The sequence below is a fragment of the Dictyostelium purpureum genome (genome assembly GCF_000190715.1).
Source record: "Dictyostelium purpureum unplaced genomic scaffold DICPUscaffold_49, whole genome shotgun sequence".
Taxonomy (NCBI): Eukaryota; Evosea; class Eumycetozoa; order Dictyosteliales; family Dictyosteliaceae; genus Dictyostelium; species Dictyostelium purpureum.
Genome location: NW_003519386.1, coordinates 19,791 through 39,655, shown reverse-complemented (window position 1 = coordinate 39,655; position 19,865 = coordinate 19,791). Strand labels below are relative to the sequence as shown.

Genomic DNA, 19,865 nt, shown 5'->3' with positions numbered 1-19,865 from the left:
GATTAAAACTATTAAATATCCAATAAAAAAAAAAATATATATATATCAAAAATTGAAAAATATTTATTTAAAATTATTTTGTTTGTATTGATTTAAAATTTAATTTTGAATTTTTTGTTTTTTTTGTGGTGAAGAAGGACGTTGTGGTTCATTAGAGATCTTAAAGTCTAAATGATTATCTTTTTCAATGATATCTACATGTTGATGTTCTTTAAGTTGACCAGAAAGAATAAGTTTTGATAATTCTGTTACAATGTTCTTTTCTAAATATCTTCTTAATGGACGAGCACCAAAAATAGCATCATATGATTTGGCGATAATTGAATCTAAGGCATCCTTTTCTACAGTCATACTCATATTTTGAGCTTCGAGTCTCTTCTCGACAGATTGTAATTGAAGATTAATAATACCGTGGAGATTGTTCTTGGATAATGGACTGAAAACAATGATATCATCAAGACGATTTAAAAATTCTGGTCTAAAGTGTTTTCTAACTTCGTTGGTTACCTTATCTTTACATGATTGAGAAAGAGTTGAGAAGTTATCTTGATTTGATTGTTCTTGGAGAATGTATTGGGAACCAAGATTGGATGTCATAATAATAACGACATTGCTGAAATCAACAGTTCTACCTTGACCATCAGTAAGACGACCATCATCTAATACTTGTAATAAAACATTCCAAACTTGTTGATGTGCTTTTTCGACTTCATCAAATAAGACTACAGAGTATGGACGTCTACGTACAGCTTCAGTTAATTGACCACCTTGATCATAACCAACATAGCCTGGTGGAGCACCAATGAGACGAGATACAGAGTGTTGTTCCATATATTCTGACATATCGATTCTTATCATATGTTTTTCATCATCAAATAATTCGAAGGCTAAAGCTTTGGCAAGTTCTGTTTTACCAACACCAGTTGGACCTAAGAAAAGGAAAGAACCTAATGGTTGATTCTCTCTGGCTAAACCTGATTTACTACGAAGTACTGCATCTGCAACTGCATCGACGGCTTCATCTTGGCCAACAACTCTCTTGTGAAGATGTTCACCTAAATGAAGGAGACGTTGTTTTTCAGTTTGGCTTAATTTGCTTACTGGAATACCAGTCCAACGTGAAACTACATCAGCAATTTGCTCTGGAGTAACTACTTCACTAACAAGTGCATCTTTCTTTGATTGTTTTCTTTCGACTTCACATTGTTGGATTTGTTTTTCTAAATCTGGGATAACATAGTAACGGTAATCAGCAGCTTGTTGAGTATCGTATCTTCTTTCTGCATCCAATAATTTAACTTTAATATCTTCAAGTTTTCTACGGAGTTCACGAATTTTATCAACACGAGTTCTTTCTTTTTGGTATTTGGCTTGAAGTGGTTGAAGCTCATCAGTGATATTATTGAGTTCGTCACGAACAGCGGCAAGTCTTTGTTTTGATCCATCATCTTCTTCTTTTTCTAAAGCAGTAGCCTCAACTTCTAATTGGAGTTTTCTACGTTCTAAATTATCAATGGCTTCTGGTTGTGAGTTTAATTGAACACGAGTATTGGCACAAGCTTCATCGACTAAATCAATAGCCTTATCTGGAAGGAAACGATTGGTAATGTAACGATGAGATAATTGAGCAGCAACTACTAAAGCAGTATCAGTAATACGTACACCATGATGGTTTTCATAACGTTCTTTAAGACCACGAAGAATTGAAATGGTATCATTGACTGATGGTTCATTGACAAATACTTGTTGGAAACGACGTTCAAAGGCTGGGTCTTTTTCTACATATTGACGGTATTCATCGAGAGTAGTGGCACCAATACATCTAAGTTCACCACGAGCCAACATTGGTTTTAAAAGATTTGCAGCATCCATGGCACCATCAGTTTTACCGGCACCCAAGACTAAATGGATTTCATCAATGAATAAGATAATACCACCATTAGAGTCTTTAACTTCTTTGAGTACTGCCTTTAATCTCTCTTCAAAGTCACCACGATATTTAGCACCAGCAATTAAAGCACCCATATCCAAAGCAATAACACGTGCATTTAAATTATCTGGAATATCACCACGAACGATTCTTTGAGCAAGACCTTCAACGACAGCAGTTTTACCAACACCTGGTTCACCAATTAAAACTGGATTGTTTTTGGTTCTTCTTGATAAAACCCTAATTACACGACGAATTTCATCATCTCTACCAATGACTGGATCTAATTTACCTTCTTGAGCTTGTTGTACTAAATCATAACCATATTTTGATAAGGCATCATAGGTGGACTCGGCACTTTTACTTGTAATCTTTTTGTTGCCTCTAATTTCTTTAACTGCTTGCATAACTTGTTCTTTAGTTGCACCAGCATCTCCCAATACTGATAAGATATCACGATCATCTAACAATGCTAATATTAAATGGTCAAGTGCTAAATGTGAATCTCCATTGTTCTTTTGATAACGCGAGGCACTTCTGAGGATTTGAACAAATAATGAGTTTGGTGAAATATCAGCTGGTACTGGTTGTTGAACTGGTACTTTGTTTAATAATCTTTTGAAACCAGCATCGATCTTTGGTATATCTCCACCAGCCTTTTCGTAAATTGATTTGGCTAATGAATCTTCATCATTCATTAAACTAACTGCTAAATGAATTGGAGCTAATTGTGAATTGGATTTTTCTCTTGCTAATTCTTGGGCTTTAATTAAAATTGAATTAGTTTTTTCTGTAAATTCTTCTGGATTGAGTGACATCTTTATTTTTATATTTTAAAAAAATTTATATTAATATTTAAATTTAAAATTTTTTTATTTATTAATCAATAAAAATAGTAGTGTTATTTTATTGTTAATATAAAATAACAAATAAACTTACTTTTATTGTATATGTATGTAAAAAATATTTAAAATTAAAACTTTGAAAAAAAAAAATTTATTAAAAAAGATAAAAGCTATTATTGTGGTGGGGGGTGTATGAATTAAAAAATATTTGAAATATAATTAAAAAATATATATGAAAAAAATATGCAATATATACGCTAGACTATGATTACAAAATTATTACTAAAAAAAAAATTAATTTTTTCTAATTTATTATTTATTATTTAATATTAAAATTTAATTTAAATTATAGAAAAAAAATAAAAAAAATAATTCCTTTTATATTTTTTAAAAAAAAAAAAAAATAATAAATAAAAAATAAAAAAAAAAAAAAAAAATTAAAATCGAAATTTAGAATAAATTTAATTTTAAATTTAAATGAAAATCCCATGTCTAATTGTGGAAAATTTTATTTTATTTTAATTTATTTTAAAAGAAATAAAAAATAAATTTACTTTAATTATTATATAAGATCATTTAAAAGATTTACTTTAAAATAATTTATTTAGTTTTTTTTATATTTATAAAAATAAATAAAAAAATAAATAAATAATATTTAAACATTCCTTTTTCTATCTAATAATAATAAATATCGTGGGGTATTGGTAACATGTTTTTTTTTTTTTCTTTTTTTTAATGATAATCAATTATAATTTTAAAGTGTACTAGCGGGGAGATAATAATCCAAAATATAATTATATTTTTGTGAAAATATGTATAAAAATTTGGTACAAAATTATTTTTTTTTTTATAAAAATATAAATAAATAATAAAAAAACAATAATTTAATTTAATTTATAATAAATAAATAAGTATATAAATAAATAGGGAAGAAATAATAAAAATGTAATTAAAATGTGGAAGAAATGATTTGATAATCAAAATTAAAAAAAATTATTGAAAATGAAAAAAAATTTAAAAAAAAATAAAAAAAAAAATTTTATTGATTTTTTTTTTTTGATAATTTATAAAAAAACTAATAAAATATGAAAGCAACAAATAATGAAAATAGTAATAATATAGATACCAATATAAATAATAAAAATGTACAAAATAATAGCAATACAAAAATTTTTAATAGTAACGATTTTTATTCAGGTATATACCCCAAATATTAAAAAACAAAAAAAAAAAAAAAAAAAAAAAAAAAAAATTAATTATAAAAATATAATATAGGGTTGGTTGCAGGTATAGTTTCAAGAACATTAACAGCACCATTAGAACGTGTTAAAATTTTAAATCAAGTTGGGATCTATATTAAAGATGGTCATACAAAATATAAGCATGTAGGAAAGGCAATGAGAACCATACTCAAGGAAGAGGGTGTTAGTGGATTGTTTAGAGGTAATTTAGTTAATATACTTAAAGCTGGACCCCAATCAGCAATTAGATTTTATTCTTATGGTGCATTTAAAAGAATGGTACAACAGGCTGATGGATCTATATCATTAATTAATAGAGTTTGGGCAGGTGCATCTGCAGGTGTTGTATCTGTTGCATTAACACATCCATTGGATGTTATTAAAACCCATATATCTATTAAACACACATCAAGCGAAATACTTCAAGTAACAAAGTCAATTTATAAACAAGATGGAGTTTTTGGTTTCTTTAGAGGTTTAAGTGCTGGAATTTTAAATATAGCTCCATTTGCAGGTTTAAATTTTACATTTTATGAATTAATCAAAGAAAAAACAGAATCAATTTTAAAAACACCACCAATTTATTTTCCTTCCATTTATGGTGCATTTTCTGGAGCTATTACAATGACAAGTAAGTATTAAATAATAAAAATAATAATAATAATAATAAATGGAGTTATAGCAATATATTTAACTTTTTTTTTTTTTTTTTTTAGTTTTATATCCTTTAGATGTAGTTAAAAGAAGAATCATGTTACAACATTATTATAAAGAAGAGTCAAGCAAGATTTATAGAAACTTTATTGATGCATTAATAAAAATTGCAAAAAATGAAGGTATTGGTTCTTTATATAAAGGTATTAAACCAGCATATTTTAAAGTAATTCCAACAGTTAGCATAAACTTTTTAATTTACGAAGGAACTTTAAATATATTCGATAGTAATAAAAAGAAATAAAATGAAACATTTATTTAAATTCTGGAATAAATAAAATCCTATGATTGTGGACAACCACCCAGTTTTTTTTTTTTTTTTTTTTTCTGAGTAGTTATATTTTTAGGTGGATTTAAATCTGAAGGAATCATTATTATTTTTTTAAATTCAATAATATAATACCCATAAAAAAAATAAATAGTGTTGCTTAAAAAAAAAAAAATATTTTAGTTTTCTAAAAAATAAAAAAAAATAAAATTTATAAAGTTTTTTTTTTTTTTTTTTTTTTTTTTTGATATTTTCATATTTGTATCATTACATTGTAATATTAATTTTTTTTATTTTTTGTTTTTTTATTTATTTTTTATTTTTTATATAATACAAGAACTTCAGTAACTAGATTACAATAAAAATGAAGAAAAAATTATTAGCATCAATTGGAACTGTTTCCAATATTATATCATTTATTTTAACTATAGTAGCATTATTTTTACCATGGTATAGTATTTCAATTCAGGGTACAATGGATCAATATTATGATACTTCAGTAAAGTTTGGTTTAAATTCAATCTCTTGTACATATTTAAATAATGATTCAATTCCAGTTGTAAGTTTATAAATAAAAAGATTACATTTTAAAAATTTAGGGAAATTATACTAACAATATTATTGTTTTTTTTTTTTAAAATTAGACAGCTCATAAAACTTTTAATAATTTTAATAGAGGTTCAGAATGTTATCCAATTATTCCACCATCAACTTCATTATTTGGATTGGGTATTGGAATGATGATTTCAATATTGTTTTTCTGTTTTAGCCTCCTCCCAGCTCTTGCAGCTATTGTTCTACAAACTACAATGGTATTTTCACCAAGATTTAGAGTTGTTTGGGTGAAAATCGCAGTATTTGTACTTGCATTGGTTACATTTTTATTCATGATATTAGGTTTCATCTTTTCTTCTACCGTTCATACCGGACTTCAATCATATAGTCCAGACGATCAACATTCAACTTCATCAGATGAGATAACATCTAAACTATGTGACGAATTATGGTGTATTTCATTCCAAGGTTCATCAAATTATTCACCTCTTATAGAAAACTGTTATTCAAAATGGGGTCCAGCAAGTGGTTTTAAAGTTACAATTTCTGCATGTGTTTTCACCCTTGTTTCAAGTATTGTTACATTATCCAACTCTTTACCAAAAGAATTTAAAAGACAAAGAGAATATACTAAAATATAAATAAATTTTATAAATATAAAATCATTTTTAATACACCTGTATTATTCTTTATTAATTTTTTTAAAATAATCACAGAAGATATTAAAATTTTTTTATATTTTCAGTAAAATTGGTGAAAAATTATCATTTTTTTAAGATTTATTTTTTTTAATATTTTTTTTTTGTCATGAATTTATTTTGGGGTGTTTGTTAAAAAAAAATTTTATTTTTTTAATTTTTTTATTTTTTCACTTTTAAATATTTTTGTAATTTTTTGAAAAAGTAAATTTTTTTTTAGTTTTTATTGACTCTTGATAAAATGATTATCACATAAATTTTTTATTACAAAAAAAAAAGTTATTTTTTCCAAATTTTGAAAATTTGATCTTATCCCATTTTTTTAATTTATCTTTAATAAATATTTACTATTCTATTTTTATTTATTTTTAAAAATAAATAAAAAATATTTTTAAAAATAAATAAAAAATATTTTTAAAAAAAAATTATTATTTAAAAGGTTTTTTTTTTTTATTTATTATAACTTTCAAATTAAAAAATAAAAATAAAAATAAAGTAAAAATAAAATAAAAATGAAAAATAAAATTTTGTCATCTACAGCAACATTTTTCAATTTGGCTGCATTGGTTTTAATCATTTCTTCATTTTTTTTACCATGGTATCATATTGAGGTTTATGGTAGGTTATTGGATAATTATAAATATTATTCTACTTTGGTAAACTTCAAATTAAATTCATATACATGTGATTATTTAAATGACAATTCAGAAAAGGAAGTAAGTATAAATTAAATAATTTTTAAAATTTCAATTCATATTAATTTTTTTTTTTTTTTATTTAATTTTTTAGAGTATTAATAAACTTTATGGTAATGGTGATGGAAGTGAGTGTTACCCCATTCTTCCTCCCACTGCTTCTTTATTTGGATTAGGTATTGTCTTTATTGTTATCCAAGTTTTTCTTGCTGTTAGTGTCTTATCAACCTTCCTGGGTATTGTATTACAAGTGGTTCTATTTTTATCCTCTAGATATAGAAATATTTGGGTAAAAATTATTATTTTTGGTCTCTCCTTAGTAACCATTACATTTTTAGTATTGGCTCTAGTATCATCATCAAAAATTCACACTGGACTTCAATCATATAATTCAGATGACACCCAGGGTACTCATTCAGATGAAGTCACTGCTGATCTCTGTGATGATATGTGGTGTGGTTCATTTAAAGGTTGGAGTAATTTTGGATCCCCATATCTTATTAACTATTATTCAGGGTGGGGTCCAAAAAGTGGGTTCATAGTTGCTATTATTGGGGGTGGGTTTACTATTATTTCATGTTTTATTTCTTTTTTTATCTTTTCTGATAATGAAATATTGCATAATAGTATTCAAGAAAAAGAATATACTAAAATTTAGTGTATAAACTTTTTGTCTAGCCAATATCTAATAAATTTTAATAATTTATCAATCTAAAAAAAAATGTAAAATAGAATTTTTAAAAAAAAAAATTACCATTAAAAAAAGAAAATTAAATTAAAAATTGTAAATAAAATAATATATTAATAAACACTTTATTTTTATATTTAATATTTTATTATTAGAGTTTTGAGTTTTTGTTTAAAGTTATATTTAAATAATTTAAATCAGGTCCATTTGGTATAATTTCGTATTGGTTTATTAATGGATTTAAATAATAAAATCCTTTTATATGTTTGAAATCTATTGTTGGTTTTATTTCTTCCATTTGATATATATCCATTACATAACCTAGTAAATTGGGGTAGTCTTTTAATTGTTTTTTGTTGCATTTGAATAAACTATAGTATATTGCATCGAACCTTATTAAGCTACTAAACAATCTTAAATCTGTTTCTGTAATTTGATTGCCAAATAAATATCTTGTTTTGTTTAATTGTATTTCTAATCGATCCATGGCCTCGAAAAGTTCGTTATAGTGTAGATTGTAATCTTTTTGTGATTTTGCTAATCCAACGTTATAAACTCCTAGATTAATTGATTTTGAAATATAATCATTCATTTTGTTAATTTTTTTCTCTAGTGATTTTGGTGATATGTCTCTTATTGAATTTTTATTTTTAAACTTTGAATAATCGTTAAATGCTGAATTTAATATTTTCATAATGTCACCAGATTCGTTATTTACTATTGATTGAGTTTTCTTGTCAAATAAAACTGGGACTGTTACTTTACCCACATAATTTGGGTTTGATAAAAGGTAAACTTGTTTTAATTTTTTAAAATTGTTTACTTTGTCTATTGTTGTTCCTTCTTTAGAATTTTCTATAAATCTCCAACCTTCTCCTTCTGGGTTATGTAAATAATAATCTACTATAGAAACATCTATTATATCTTCTAAACCTTTGATCATCAATGTCATGAGTGCTCTACATGCAAAAGGACATCCCAACGAAACATATAAATGATATCTATTTCTTTCTGGTTTATATACAAAATGAGTAGATGAAATCCAATTGGTGATGGGGCCAGTATTATTTTGTATTAAAAAATTGCTATGACCCTCTTTATCCATTTGGTAATTATTATTAATATTATTACTATTAATATTAAAATTATATATTTTTTCTCCTTTCATTTTATTTAAAAAAATAAAAAGAAAAATAAATAATAGTATTATAAATTTCATTTTTATTTTTAAAAATTAAAAAAAAAAAAAATAATAAAAGTAAAAATAAAAAAATAAAAATATATAAATAAATAAAATAATTTCTTTTTTTTTTATTTTTAAAAATAATTTTAATTGGTGTTTTATTAATTCGTTCCCACACACACATTAATATACCTTTTCACCCACAATTAAACCAAAAATATAAATAAATCGAAATAAAGATAAAAATAATTTTTTATATATTATTTATTATTATCTATTGAATAAATCAAGATTTAAAATTTTAATTTTTTTATTTTTTTACTTAAATATTTAGATGATCTTTTGTTATTATGGTCAAAAGATTTAATAATAATAAATGTTTTTACTAAAAAAAAAAAAAAAAGAAACTAGATTCTATTTTACCTTTTTACTAAATTTAAAAAATAAATAAAATAAATAAGGGATTTTTTTTTATTAGTTATATAAAATTTAAAATTTAAAATTTAAAATTTATTTCAAATTTTTATTATGATAATAATAAAAATTTAAAAAATTATATTATATATGTTTTATTTATTATTTTAAAATAATCATTTTAAAATAAATGATTTATAAATTGGAACGATTATGATTTTCATTTAAATACGATAGATCTGGACTATTTGGTACTATATTGGTTGGATTTAAGGTTGACATTGATGTGTAATAACCATTTTTAATGTTGAAAGTTAAGAGTTTTTTTAATTGGTTCTATTTGGTAGAGTTCTTCTAAATAATTTGATAGATTGGGAAAAACTTTATTTTGTTGTCTATTAACTTTGAAAAGACTGAAATACACTATATCGGATCCGGAGGGTAACGAATAATCTAATATCAACTTCTGTAAATTGTTTTCCCAAAAGATAACGATTGTTTGAAAGATGTGATTCTAAAAAAATCTAATATTTCAAATGGTTTGATATATTTTGAATTGTATGCTTCTTGGGTTGGAGAGAATACCTATTTATATTCACCTGTGTTTTATGTTTCATAAATTCTATTATTATTAATATCGATTTCGGTTTGAATAGTAATTTAATTCCGATTGTTCTTTAGTTTTGCAAAAATCGTTAAATGAACTATTTAAAATTCTAATAATTTCTGCTGATTCATTATTAACTATTGTTTTGGTTTTTTTATCAAATAGGACTGGAACTGTAATACAAGCATCAAAATTTGGATTTGATAATAAATAAACCTATTTTAAATATTCGAAATTATAAACCTTATCTACTGCACATCCTTCTTTTCTTGTAAAAACCTCCATTGTATAATTAACAACTGAAATATCAATAATATCTTCTAAACCTTTTAACATAATAAATAAAATATAATTAAATTAAAAGTTTTTATTGTAATTAATAAAAAATTTAATAATAAAATAAAAAAAATAAAAATTATATTATATAAATAATTTTAAAAATTTATTATGTGCCAGGAATAACTGCATAGTTAAAACCATTGAGAGTGTAGTAATTGTATTTGGGCTACTTTCTAAAGCTTCTATATATTTTCATACCAATCACTGTGTCCAATAATCTCTTTTAATTTCTAACCTGATTGGAGGTAAACTTGTGTTGCTTTTAATGGCCCATCCATATAATCTCCACCTTTAATAAGTTTTTTTTTTTTTTAATAGTTTTTTTTTTAATTATTATTATTTGTTTCTGTTATTTTGAAATTATAAAGAATGATTGGAAAAAAAAAAAAAAAAAAAAAAAATTTTGAAAAAAAATTTTAAAAAAAAATTAAATTAAAACCCCACCACACACAATTTTTCTTTTTTATAAAAAAATTTATTAAAAAATAGCTAGAACTGTTTAATTATTCCCATAAAATATTTACATTTCATTGCTGCATATAAAAAAAATTTTAAAAAAAATATAAATTAAGAAATATAAAGTTATCAGGAATTCAATAGCCTAGCAGATGCTCGGCTTTATTTTTTCTTCAATAAAAAACTTCTTCGGAGTTTTTTATTTTTGTTGTGTTATATATATTTGGTTTGTGTTTTCATTTGGTATAACAAATATATAAAACTTTTCGGTAAGTTTTTATTTGTTTTTGTGTTATTGTGTTTTGGTTTGTGTTTTAAAAAACTTGTTGGGAGTTTTTTATTTGTATTGTATTCGTTTTTACCGGATTTATCTTTCCGGTGATTATATTATTATATTAATAAATAAAAAATATATTTTATATTAATATATTTTATATTAATATATTAATATATTAATATATTTTTTATTTATTTATATTTTTTAATAATTTATAAAAATAAATAAATAAATTTTTTTTTTTTTTTTAAAAAAATAAAGTTGTGGAGTTTAATAAAAATAAATTTATTTTTATTTGATATCCAAACGATTATGATTTTCGTTTAAATAACCCAAATCAGGACCATTGGGTACAATTTTAGTTGGGTTTATATCAGACATTGAAACATAATAGCTATTTTTGATGTGATGAAAGTTAACAGTTTTGTTAATTGGTTCCATTTGGTAGAGTTCTTTTAAATAGTTTGATAGATTGGGAAAATCTTTAATTTGTTGTCTATTAGCTTTGAAATGACCAAAATAAACAGCATCAAATCTAATTAGGGTTGGAAATAATCTAATATCAGCTTCTGTAAATTGTTTTCCCAAAAGATAACGATTGTTTGAAAGATGTGATTCTAAATAATCTAATGTTTCAAATAGTTTGATATAATTTATATCGTATGCTTCCTGTGTCTGTGCAAAGCCTGTTTTATATACACCATTATTAACATTTTCATAAACTCTACTATTGATTTTATCGATTTCGGTTTGTAATTCTTTTGGATAATAATCTAAATCCGATTGTTCTTTAGTTTTGCAAAAATCGTTAAATGAACTATTTAATATTCTAATAATTTCTGCTGATTCATTATTAACAATTGTTTTGGTTTTTTTATCAAATAGGACCGGAACTGTAATACGACCTTCATAATTTGGATTTGATAATAAATAAACTTGTTTCAAATATTCAAAATTATTAACTTTATCTACTGTACATCCATCTTTATTTGGTGAAAATTTCCATCCTGTTGATCTATCAAGTACATAATCTACAACTGAAATATCAATAACATCTTCTAAACCTTTTAACCTAATAAATGAAATTAACATTATGATTATAGTTTAGGTTTATTAACTAATACAAACACTCTCATTATTAAAGCTCTATGGGCAAAAGGACATCCGAAACAAACATATAAATGGTATCTACCTGATTCTGGTTGGTATACTGGGTGGTCTTTTGATACCGTATCTCTAAAAGAGCTTTCCTTTCTTGTGTATTGTCCATCTTTTTCTGTTTGATTTTTAGGCATTTCAAATATTATAAGTTTTTATAAAAAGAACAAAATATAAAATAATAAATGATAAAAATAATAAATAATAAAAATAAAAACAAAAAAAAAAAAAAAAAAATTTTAAAAAATAAAAAAAAAGCAAAAATAAATTTATTTTTTTGGGGTGGGGTAAATAAATTAAATAAATAATTTCTTTTGTTATTATTGGTTTTATTTTTACTATTTAAAATTTTTAATACGTTTTTATGAAAAATTTTTAAGTTTTTCCATTTTATTTTCGAAATCCTTTTTTTGTGAATGTCTTTTATAGTAATAAACAGAAAGAGCAGTAATTGCGGATACACCTATAACTGGTATTACAATAGAAATCGGTAATATATAATTTAATTTCTTATTACCATCACATGATTTTTTAAAATCAGATGATAACAAAACTTGAAAATCTAAAAATAAAAAAAATTTAATTAATATTTGATTTAAAGTAAAATATTTTAAATTAATATAGTTACCTGGATCGATTAAACAACTATATTTACAATGTGGTAAATTAATTGAAACTTTGATTGTTTTTTCGTTATCTTCATCAGTTTTATTACTATTTGGTATTATATTAGATGTAATAAATGTGGGTTTGTTATCTGATAAAACAATGGGTAAAAATCTACCATATAAAATTTTACCATTTTTTTTAATTTGAATAAAATTATTATTTAATGAAGGATCATCTAAATTATTTGAAATGGTTATACTATTATTATTACAATTATTAATTTCTGTATTTTCTAATTCAGATACCTTGGATTGAAATATTAACGATAGTGTATTTAGAGCTGATTCATATATGTAGTTTTGAATATCAATGGTTACTTTGATTGAATTTTTATCGATTTTGTAAAGTTGATGTGCAAATTCTATTACTTTGTCTTCTTTTATATCTTCTATGATAACCTGAATAACACTATTTCTTTGAAGATTTGTTGTTAAATTCTGAGTAAATGTATATGTGTTTATATCTTTTTTACCACTAATCCATTTGTCGGTAAGGTTATGGTTTTTTACAATTTCATTTTCAATATTTAGTTCGTAAAGATTTGTAATTAATATTTCGAAATTGGTTTGTTGATTGTTAATAGAGATTTGAGAGCTATTTGATACTGAAGATTGAGATTCAGGTAAACTGTTGTCTTCGGGTGATGATAAAGAGTTGCAATCAATACCTTTGTAATCTTTATAGCAACTACAAATACCGTTTTCCAAACATTCACCATTATTGGAGCAGTTGTTAAAACAACTAATATGTGGTTCTTGATATTTATAAGCAGATAAACCCATCCATGAATATCCATTTTGAGTGACTGCAACATTTTTTACACCTCTTCCAGCCCCTAATGTACAGTTTATTAAATCACTCCTAACAAAATTAACATAACACTCCAAATTACCTATTTCCACGATAAGATCTGTATGAATATCTCCAAAGAATCCGTTTATCAAAACTACACCACCCAAAGTTGAACTTGGTACTATAAAACTAACATTTGCCATTGGTTTTTCACAATTTCGTCCAAACCAATTAGGACTACAAATACATAAACCGTACATGATATTACAAAAACCTTTGGATACATCAGAAGAGCAATTACCTGGACAAACTTTATAATCATTAACAATTGAAAAATTTGCAGTAAATGGTGGTGATATTAAACCATTGACATTAATTATACCATTATATAAAACATCTTTACTGTAACTTTTCGCAGCAGGAAAATAACACTCTATTTGGTAAAATGATGATGCTATAACCATGCATAGTTCTTTATTAAAAGTTACTTTATTTTCTTCATTTATATATGAAAAGTATGAACCTTTTATGAGTACAGTTTCGTTTAAGGTAAAAAATGTAATTGTTTCAGGAGTTGGTGGCTTAGGATCATTTGTTAATGTAAATTCTAAATTTGGTCCAACAAAAGTCACTATAAAAATTCCTTTTAAATTACTAGTTGCCATAAACATTAAGTTAGGGATTAAGACTTCAAAATCTAATTTAGGGACTGTGGAGATATCACTTGAATAAAATCCAATGTCATTACCATATAATATAATTTCATTTCCATTAGCCCTAATGCTTGGTTTAATTGTGGTACATGGTAAATTATCTTGATAGTTTTGAAAAGAGTTACCAGAGAAATTATAAAAAACTTTAGGATTTGCAAAATAACAAGTAAAACATCTATTTGAAAATAATAATAAAGGATTAATATATATTTTTTAAAACCTATTTTTAAATTCAATAGTTTAATACATACGATGGAATTTTTCCATTTAATAGATTATTACTAACGTTTAAATAAACTGAACAATAAGTTTGATCAATAGTACCTGTAATTTTATTATTTGAAATATCCAAAACTTGAATTGTATTTGTGTAATTAAATTTTTCTGGTAATTTTGTATCAAATCTATTTTTACTAATATAAACATATTTTGAAGTCAAGAGTGAAAAAGGTGGTAGATTACTGATTGAAGTTCCGGTCATTTCAAAATATTTTAAATTGGGTAACTTGCTAAAAGGAATTGAACCTTTAAAAGTGAACATATCTTTTGTATCCATTTTTAATGTTTCTAATGATGTAATGTTTAAATCTATAGTTGATGTTGGTTCTTCTAATCTTAAATTTAAATTTCTTTAAATTTTTAATGATATATTAGTAATTAATTTTATACAGTTTTTTAAAATTTAATAGAAAATTAAATATAAATGAAATTAAAAAACTTACAATGATTTGATATTAAATTGACTATTTGATAACAATGCATATGGAAAAGGATAATAATCTGATAGTGAATTTCCATTTAATGTAATGGTTTTTACAGAGTTTAATGTAGAAAAATAATTCCATGAACTTATATTATAAGGTTTTAGAATAGATAAACTTAAATTATCTAAAAATAAATTATTTAGATTAGGAATGTTTTTGGTTGTAAGGGTAAAAGTCTTTAATTCTCTATACAATGAACTATTAAGATCGTTATTAAAGATAACTGAAGGTGCATTTGAATTTCTTTTATAAATTTAAAATAATTATTAACCTCTTATTAAAAAAAACATAAATAAATAAAAAAATTTTACACTTACATTGATCCAACCTGAACTATTTTACTTAAATCAATAGTTATTGCCAAATCTGTTGAAAATGAAAACATTGAAAACTTAAACAAAGGAGCATTAAATTGATAATTGTTACAATCTTTAGTTATTAAATTAAATGGATATTTAAATGTATAACTAAGAAAGTCTTGTGATAAAAAAAAATTGTTCAATTCAATTCTATTAGCGTTTTGAAAACAATCAATATCTTGAGGATATATAGTTGTTGTTGAGGATAGAGAGGTAAAAGAACTATATAAATATTTAAAAAATTTGTTAATTATATTTAACCTTTAAAATTTTTTTAAAATATATTTACATTACTGAAATAAAACCATTGGAACAAACTACCTTTTCTGTTGATGCACAAAAATCATATTTTTTATCTATGTCATTATAGACAAAGGAGCCTTCCTTACATTTTGAAGCTAGGGCATTTGCACAATTAAAGTCATTGTCATCTAGTCCAGGAGCTACTATAGATTTAACTTCTTCGATATAAACATATATACACAAACAAAAGAATAAACAATATATTGCCTTTTAACATTTTATAAAAATAATATAAAATTATACTTGTGTGATGATTAAATTTTATAAAAATGAATTAAAAAAATAATAAAAAAATCAAAAAAAAATATAGATATTTTTTCATAATATATGAAATTTTAAAATAAATAAAAAAATAAATTTGTAATTGGGATTTTAAAAAAAAAAAAAAAAAAAAAGATTTTTGTAGGAAAATAATATCTAAAACAAAAAATAATTTTGATTTATTTTTGATTTTTATTTATTTTGAATTTAAAAGTAAAAACCAATCAATTGATGGTTTAATTTTTGTATCTGAGGTTGTTGTGGCAATGTGACCTGAGAATAATGTGCTGGTGTATTCTGTTTCATCGCCATCAATTAACTTTATTGTAGTATCCACATAACCATTTGCTATTTTAGTAAAAACAATATCAGGCCATTTTCTAGTTTTAATTTGATTTGCTATCCATTCACCATCATTATCAAAACAGCAAAAACACGATAACCAACCTGTAAGATCATCACCCCCTGATCTTTGTTTATAGTGAGCAATTGAGTTCCACCATTCTAAATCTGGATTACCTGATGCTGTTGAAATGAATTGATCAATAATTGGCTCTAAATATAATACCCATCTATCCATTAATTTATTTGTGTTAAATATTTCGAACTTAGTTTCTATTTCATCAATATCTCTATCTTTTAGGATTACTTTATTATCGATATTGAATTCTTTAAGTTTTTGCAGTCTGTGTTTTAAATCGACCCAATCATCTACAGTACCTAAAAGAGTTACCGATGGTAAACCACAATATGATCTAATAGAATATTCATAATATTTTTTCATTGTTGATAAGAGTACTGATGAAAATGCAATTTTATCAGACTCTGTAGTTGTTGAAAAATTTGGTACAGCCCACTCCGCAAGTGATGGGTCTTTAATTTTTGACTTCATTTTTTTTACAATTTCATTTATTAACAAGCCATAGGATGCATTAAAAAGTGGCTCTCCGGTTTTAACTTCAATTGTTTGTTTGCCTTGAAAATCGACAATTCTTTCTCTGAATATTTCTGAATGTTTATTTAAGTAAAGCGAAAACTGAACCATAATTGCCATGTAAACATCATCGGGTCTGATTTCAAGGTGATGGTGATGATTATATGCTTCCCAACATGAAAATACAAATGAATTTGTTCCCATCATTTTCAAACTGTCTACATTAAAAGAATCGTCGCTATTTAATTTAAAACTAGATCCCAAAAGATGGCATTCTACTGATTTTTTCTTTGTTTCTTCTATATACTGGCTATATTCTTTTTTCTTTTCTTCTATTAGACTAAATATTTTCTTTCTTTCTTCTATTGTATACTCATCAACTTTATCCCGAGGGAAATACTTTTCGAATTGAATTGATTCATATTCTCTTTCTGATAATATTTGCAAAAGACTATTCTCTTTTATGAAACTTTTTAAATTGAAAATTTTTAAATTTAAAATTTCTTTTTTTATTTTATTATCCACATTAAATGTTATTGACATTTTATTTTATTTTATTTTATTATTATGATTATATTTTTAAAAGATTTATTTTTTAAAAATTTTTATAAAAAAAAATATAAAAAAAATTAAAAAATATATAAATAAAAAAAATTAAAAAAAAAGAAAAAAAAAAGAAAAAAAAAATATTGAAATTATAAATAAAAATAAAAAAGAATGTTTATTTTACATGGTTTGACTATTTTCTCTCTAGTTATAAACTGGTGGAGGAAGGAATGGTCTTGGTGGAAGAGGTGAAATCTTTTCATGTTTCATATAAACCATAAATTGGTGTGGGATTTCTTTTAATACTTCACATGCTAATTGATATGGATCTGCTGCGTATTTAGAGAATGGAACAAATTGAACACTGTATACAATAAAAAATTAATATTTTAATATTTAAATTTTAAATTGAAAAAACTAAAATAATATTAAAAACCTACATATCCCTTTTAGCTTTATGACCGCTAGAATCAACTAAAATACCACCGTCACCATCTAAAACATTCATTTGATAAAAACCACTTGAACCAACACCAACACTAAAAGTAATCAATTAATTATTTATTTTTTAACCATCAATTAATATAATAAAAAAATACATAATAACTGATAATGGGGCTTTTGAGGCTTCGACAATAGCCGAAATAGTTTCTTTTTGATCTGAAATATCGCCATCTGTTAAAATTAATAAAATTGAATAACGTTGTTCATTTGATTTACCAGATTTTGTTGCTTTTTTATTTGAATATTTAATGACTTCTTCAAAGTTGGTTGGACATGAAAAACCAATTTTTTTAATATTAGCTACATACATATCCAAAACACCCCTAACACCAACGGCTTGCTTAACCTCTGGATTTAATGAGAATGGGAAGCAATGGCTAGTTTTACCACCATCAATGCTATTATGGCAACCACCAAAACCAAGTACATCGATCATACCATCAAAATCGTATGGAGCTAAAACACTGCCAACTGCTGAAATAGATTGAAAGTATTGATTAGCAGCCATATCGACAGTATTGTGTAAAGTGCCATTGGAAGCGGTACAGTCAATTGCAACGGTTAAATTAAATTCACAGCCACCATTAAGATAATCTAAGAATGTTGGAGTTGGAGCGACTCTTGCTTCATAAAACTTGATTACACCTGAATTTTTATATCCAGATTTTGATGTTTTCTTTGGATTGATAAGTTGAAATTCTCTTTTAACACCTTGTAATAATTCGTCGGTTGTAGTATCAAATGAACCAATAAAATCATGCTTTGAAGTCTTGTCATAGTCATAAAATTCGAAACGGATACCCTTAAACATATCATTTGAATTAAACTCACTTAATGGTAAACTGATTGGTGCGAAACATGGATTTAAAGTGTTCTTTATAACCTCACTTTCAAAAACTCTAACATAACCTGTTGGGTTTTCTTTTAAAACATAAAAATATGGATCAGATGAAAAGAGATCCTTTTTATCTAAATTATGGCCTTCAAGTTTAAGAATAATGTTATGGAACGAATTGTTAACTTCATTAGCACTAATTTGAATCATACCGGTCTTTTTGCCATTATATTTAATTTCGTTTACCATTATTCTACTTGGACGTGAAATGATATCACCTAAAATTATTAAAAAAAAATTAAAATTAATAAAAAATTTAATTAAATAAATAAAACAATATGTATCGCTCTTCCTACCTAAGGTTGTGCTTAATCTACCGATAGTATCATTTTCGTCGATATCACCAAATCCCTTAATTTCTTTATCTATATCAACAACAATAAATTCAAGTGCTTGAAGTTTTTCGAAATAATAATTGATACTGATGATTTCTTTAAATTCAGGATTTAAATTCTTTTTTTTGTATAGTAATTAATATATAATTTTTGTTTGTGTAAGATTATAAAAATATAATTGAATCTTACATTTTTAATAGTTTCAGTTTGGCCAACTAAAACCATGCCGGTTACCTCTTTGGAGTAAACGTAAACACGTGGATCTGATTTTGAAACAATATCTTTATTCTTCAATGAAGAACATTTAATTGATAATTCAATTTTAGTTTGTGGTTGTTGTGGTTGTGGTGAAATCATTCTATATATAAATTATTAGAAAAAAATATAAATAAAATTTTACAAATAATTTAAAATAAAATTTTAAAAAAAAAAAAAAATCTATTAAATTAATGTAAAAAATTTTTTTTTAAAAATATTTTTTTTTTTTTTCACACTTCACCAAAAAAAGTTTATTACACAATTATTATAAACCTTACATAAATTGGCCAATGATAAACACAAATTTGATGTATAAATAAATCACCAAACTTTTTATTATTTATTTTTTAATTTGTTGAAAGGAATCAAGAGTTAAATTTTATAGAGTTCGAAAACTATCATTTTATCTTTTTTTAAATAACCGGGAAGATTTTATCCAAAAAACGATTATTTTTTATGAAAAA

At 24.1% G+C, this 19,865-nt stretch overlaps 10 protein-coding genes across 10 annotated transcripts; 3 read left to right on the top strand and 7 right to left on the bottom strand.

Annotated features, from left to right (window-relative positions):
- Positions 1-38: 38 nt before the first annotated feature.
- On the bottom strand, positions 39-2,974 carry DICPUDRAFT_46211 (uncharacterized protein). The gene is made up of 2 exons (XM_003285553.1): positions 2,870-2,974; positions 39-2,748 (listed from the first exon to the last, which is right to left on the bottom strand). The coding sequence occupies exon 2, from the start codon at positions 2,746-2,748 to the stop codon at positions 100-102; it is 2,649 nt and encodes an 882-aa protein (XP_003285601.1). The 5' UTR covers positions 2,870-2,974; the 3' UTR covers positions 39-99.
- An 886-nt stretch (positions 2,975-3,860) lies between these two features.
- DICPUDRAFT_76529 (uncharacterized protein) lies at positions 3,861-4,974 on the top strand (the record flags this gene model as incomplete). Its single annotated transcript, XM_003285574.1, has 3 exons — positions 3,861-3,972; positions 4,051-4,647; positions 4,733-4,974. 3 exons carry the CDS (start codon positions 3,861-3,863, stop codon positions 4,972-4,974), a joined length of 951 nt encoding a protein of 316 aa, XP_003285622.1.
- A 388-nt stretch (positions 4,975-5,362) lies between these two features.
- DICPUDRAFT_149495 (uncharacterized protein) lies at positions 5,363-6,194 on the top strand (the record flags this gene model as incomplete). Its single annotated transcript, XM_003285573.1, has 2 exons — positions 5,363-5,557; positions 5,643-6,194. The coding sequence occupies 2 exons, from the start codon at positions 5,363-5,365 to the stop codon at positions 6,192-6,194; spliced, it is 747 nt and encodes a 248-aa protein (XP_003285621.1).
- Positions 6,195-6,763: 569 nt separating this feature from the next.
- DICPUDRAFT_76527 (uncharacterized protein) lies at positions 6,764-7,604 on the top strand (the record flags this gene model as incomplete). Its single annotated transcript, XM_003285572.1, has 2 exons — positions 6,764-6,967; positions 7,041-7,604. 2 exons carry the CDS (start codon positions 6,764-6,766, stop codon positions 7,602-7,604), a joined length of 768 nt encoding a protein of 255 aa, XP_003285620.1.
- Positions 7,605-7,785: 181 nt separating this feature from the next.
- Positions 7,786-8,802, bottom strand: DICPUDRAFT_149493 (uncharacterized protein; the record flags this gene model as incomplete). Its single annotated transcript, XM_003285552.1, has 1 exon — positions 7,786-8,802. The coding sequence occupies one exon, from the start codon at positions 8,800-8,802 to the stop codon at positions 7,786-7,788; it is 1,017 nt and encodes a 338-aa protein (XP_003285600.1).
- Positions 8,803-9,862: 1,060 nt separating this feature from the next.
- On the bottom strand, positions 9,863-10,174 carry DICPUDRAFT_149491 (uncharacterized protein; the record flags this gene model as incomplete). The annotated part of the gene is made up of 2 exons (XM_003285551.1): positions 9,863-10,054; positions 10,082-10,174. The coding sequence occupies 2 exons, from the start codon at positions 10,172-10,174 to the stop codon at positions 9,863-9,865; spliced, it is 285 nt and encodes a 94-aa protein (XP_003285599.1).
- Positions 10,175-11,201: 1,027 nt separating this feature from the next.
- On the bottom strand, positions 11,202-12,205 carry DICPUDRAFT_86785 (uncharacterized protein; the record flags this gene model as incomplete). The annotated part of the gene is made up of 2 exons (XM_003285550.1): positions 11,202-11,982; positions 12,039-12,205. The coding sequence occupies 2 exons, from the start codon at positions 12,203-12,205 to the stop codon at positions 11,202-11,204; spliced, it is 948 nt and encodes a 315-aa protein (XP_003285598.1).
- A 225-nt stretch (positions 12,206-12,430) lies between these two features.
- DICPUDRAFT_76524 (uncharacterized protein) lies at positions 12,431-15,712 on the bottom strand (the record flags this gene model as incomplete). The annotated part of the gene is made up of 6 exons (XM_003285549.1): positions 12,431-12,630; positions 12,697-14,417; positions 14,494-14,871; positions 14,965-15,249; positions 15,324-15,587; positions 15,687-15,712. 6 exons carry the CDS (start codon positions 15,710-15,712, stop codon positions 12,431-12,433), a joined length of 2,874 nt encoding a protein of 957 aa, XP_003285597.1.
- A 428-nt stretch (positions 15,713-16,140) lies between these two features.
- DICPUDRAFT_18682 (uncharacterized protein) lies at positions 16,141-17,082 on the bottom strand (the record flags this gene model as incomplete). Its single annotated transcript, XM_003285548.1, has 2 exons — positions 16,141-16,536; positions 16,579-17,082. Coding segments are annotated over 2 exons (900 nt in total), but the record flags the coding sequence as incomplete, so codon positions are not given.
- Positions 17,083-17,559: 477 nt separating this feature from the next.
- Positions 17,560-19,500, bottom strand: DICPUDRAFT_53683 (uncharacterized protein; the record flags this gene model as incomplete). Its single annotated transcript, XM_003285547.1, has 5 exons — positions 17,560-17,773; positions 17,850-17,948; positions 18,009-19,026; positions 19,105-19,261; positions 19,333-19,500. 5 exons carry the CDS (start codon positions 19,498-19,500, stop codon positions 17,614-17,616), a joined length of 1,602 nt encoding a protein of 533 aa, XP_003285595.1. The 3' UTR covers positions 17,560-17,613.
- Positions 19,501-19,865: the final 365 nt, after the last annotated feature.

Bases quoted from the DNA above. Each gene is read 5' to 3' on its own strand.
- DICPUDRAFT_46211 (XM_003285553.1), bottom strand. From the start codon at position 2,748: ATGTCACTCAATCCAGAAGAATTTACAGAAAAAACTAATTCAATTTTA.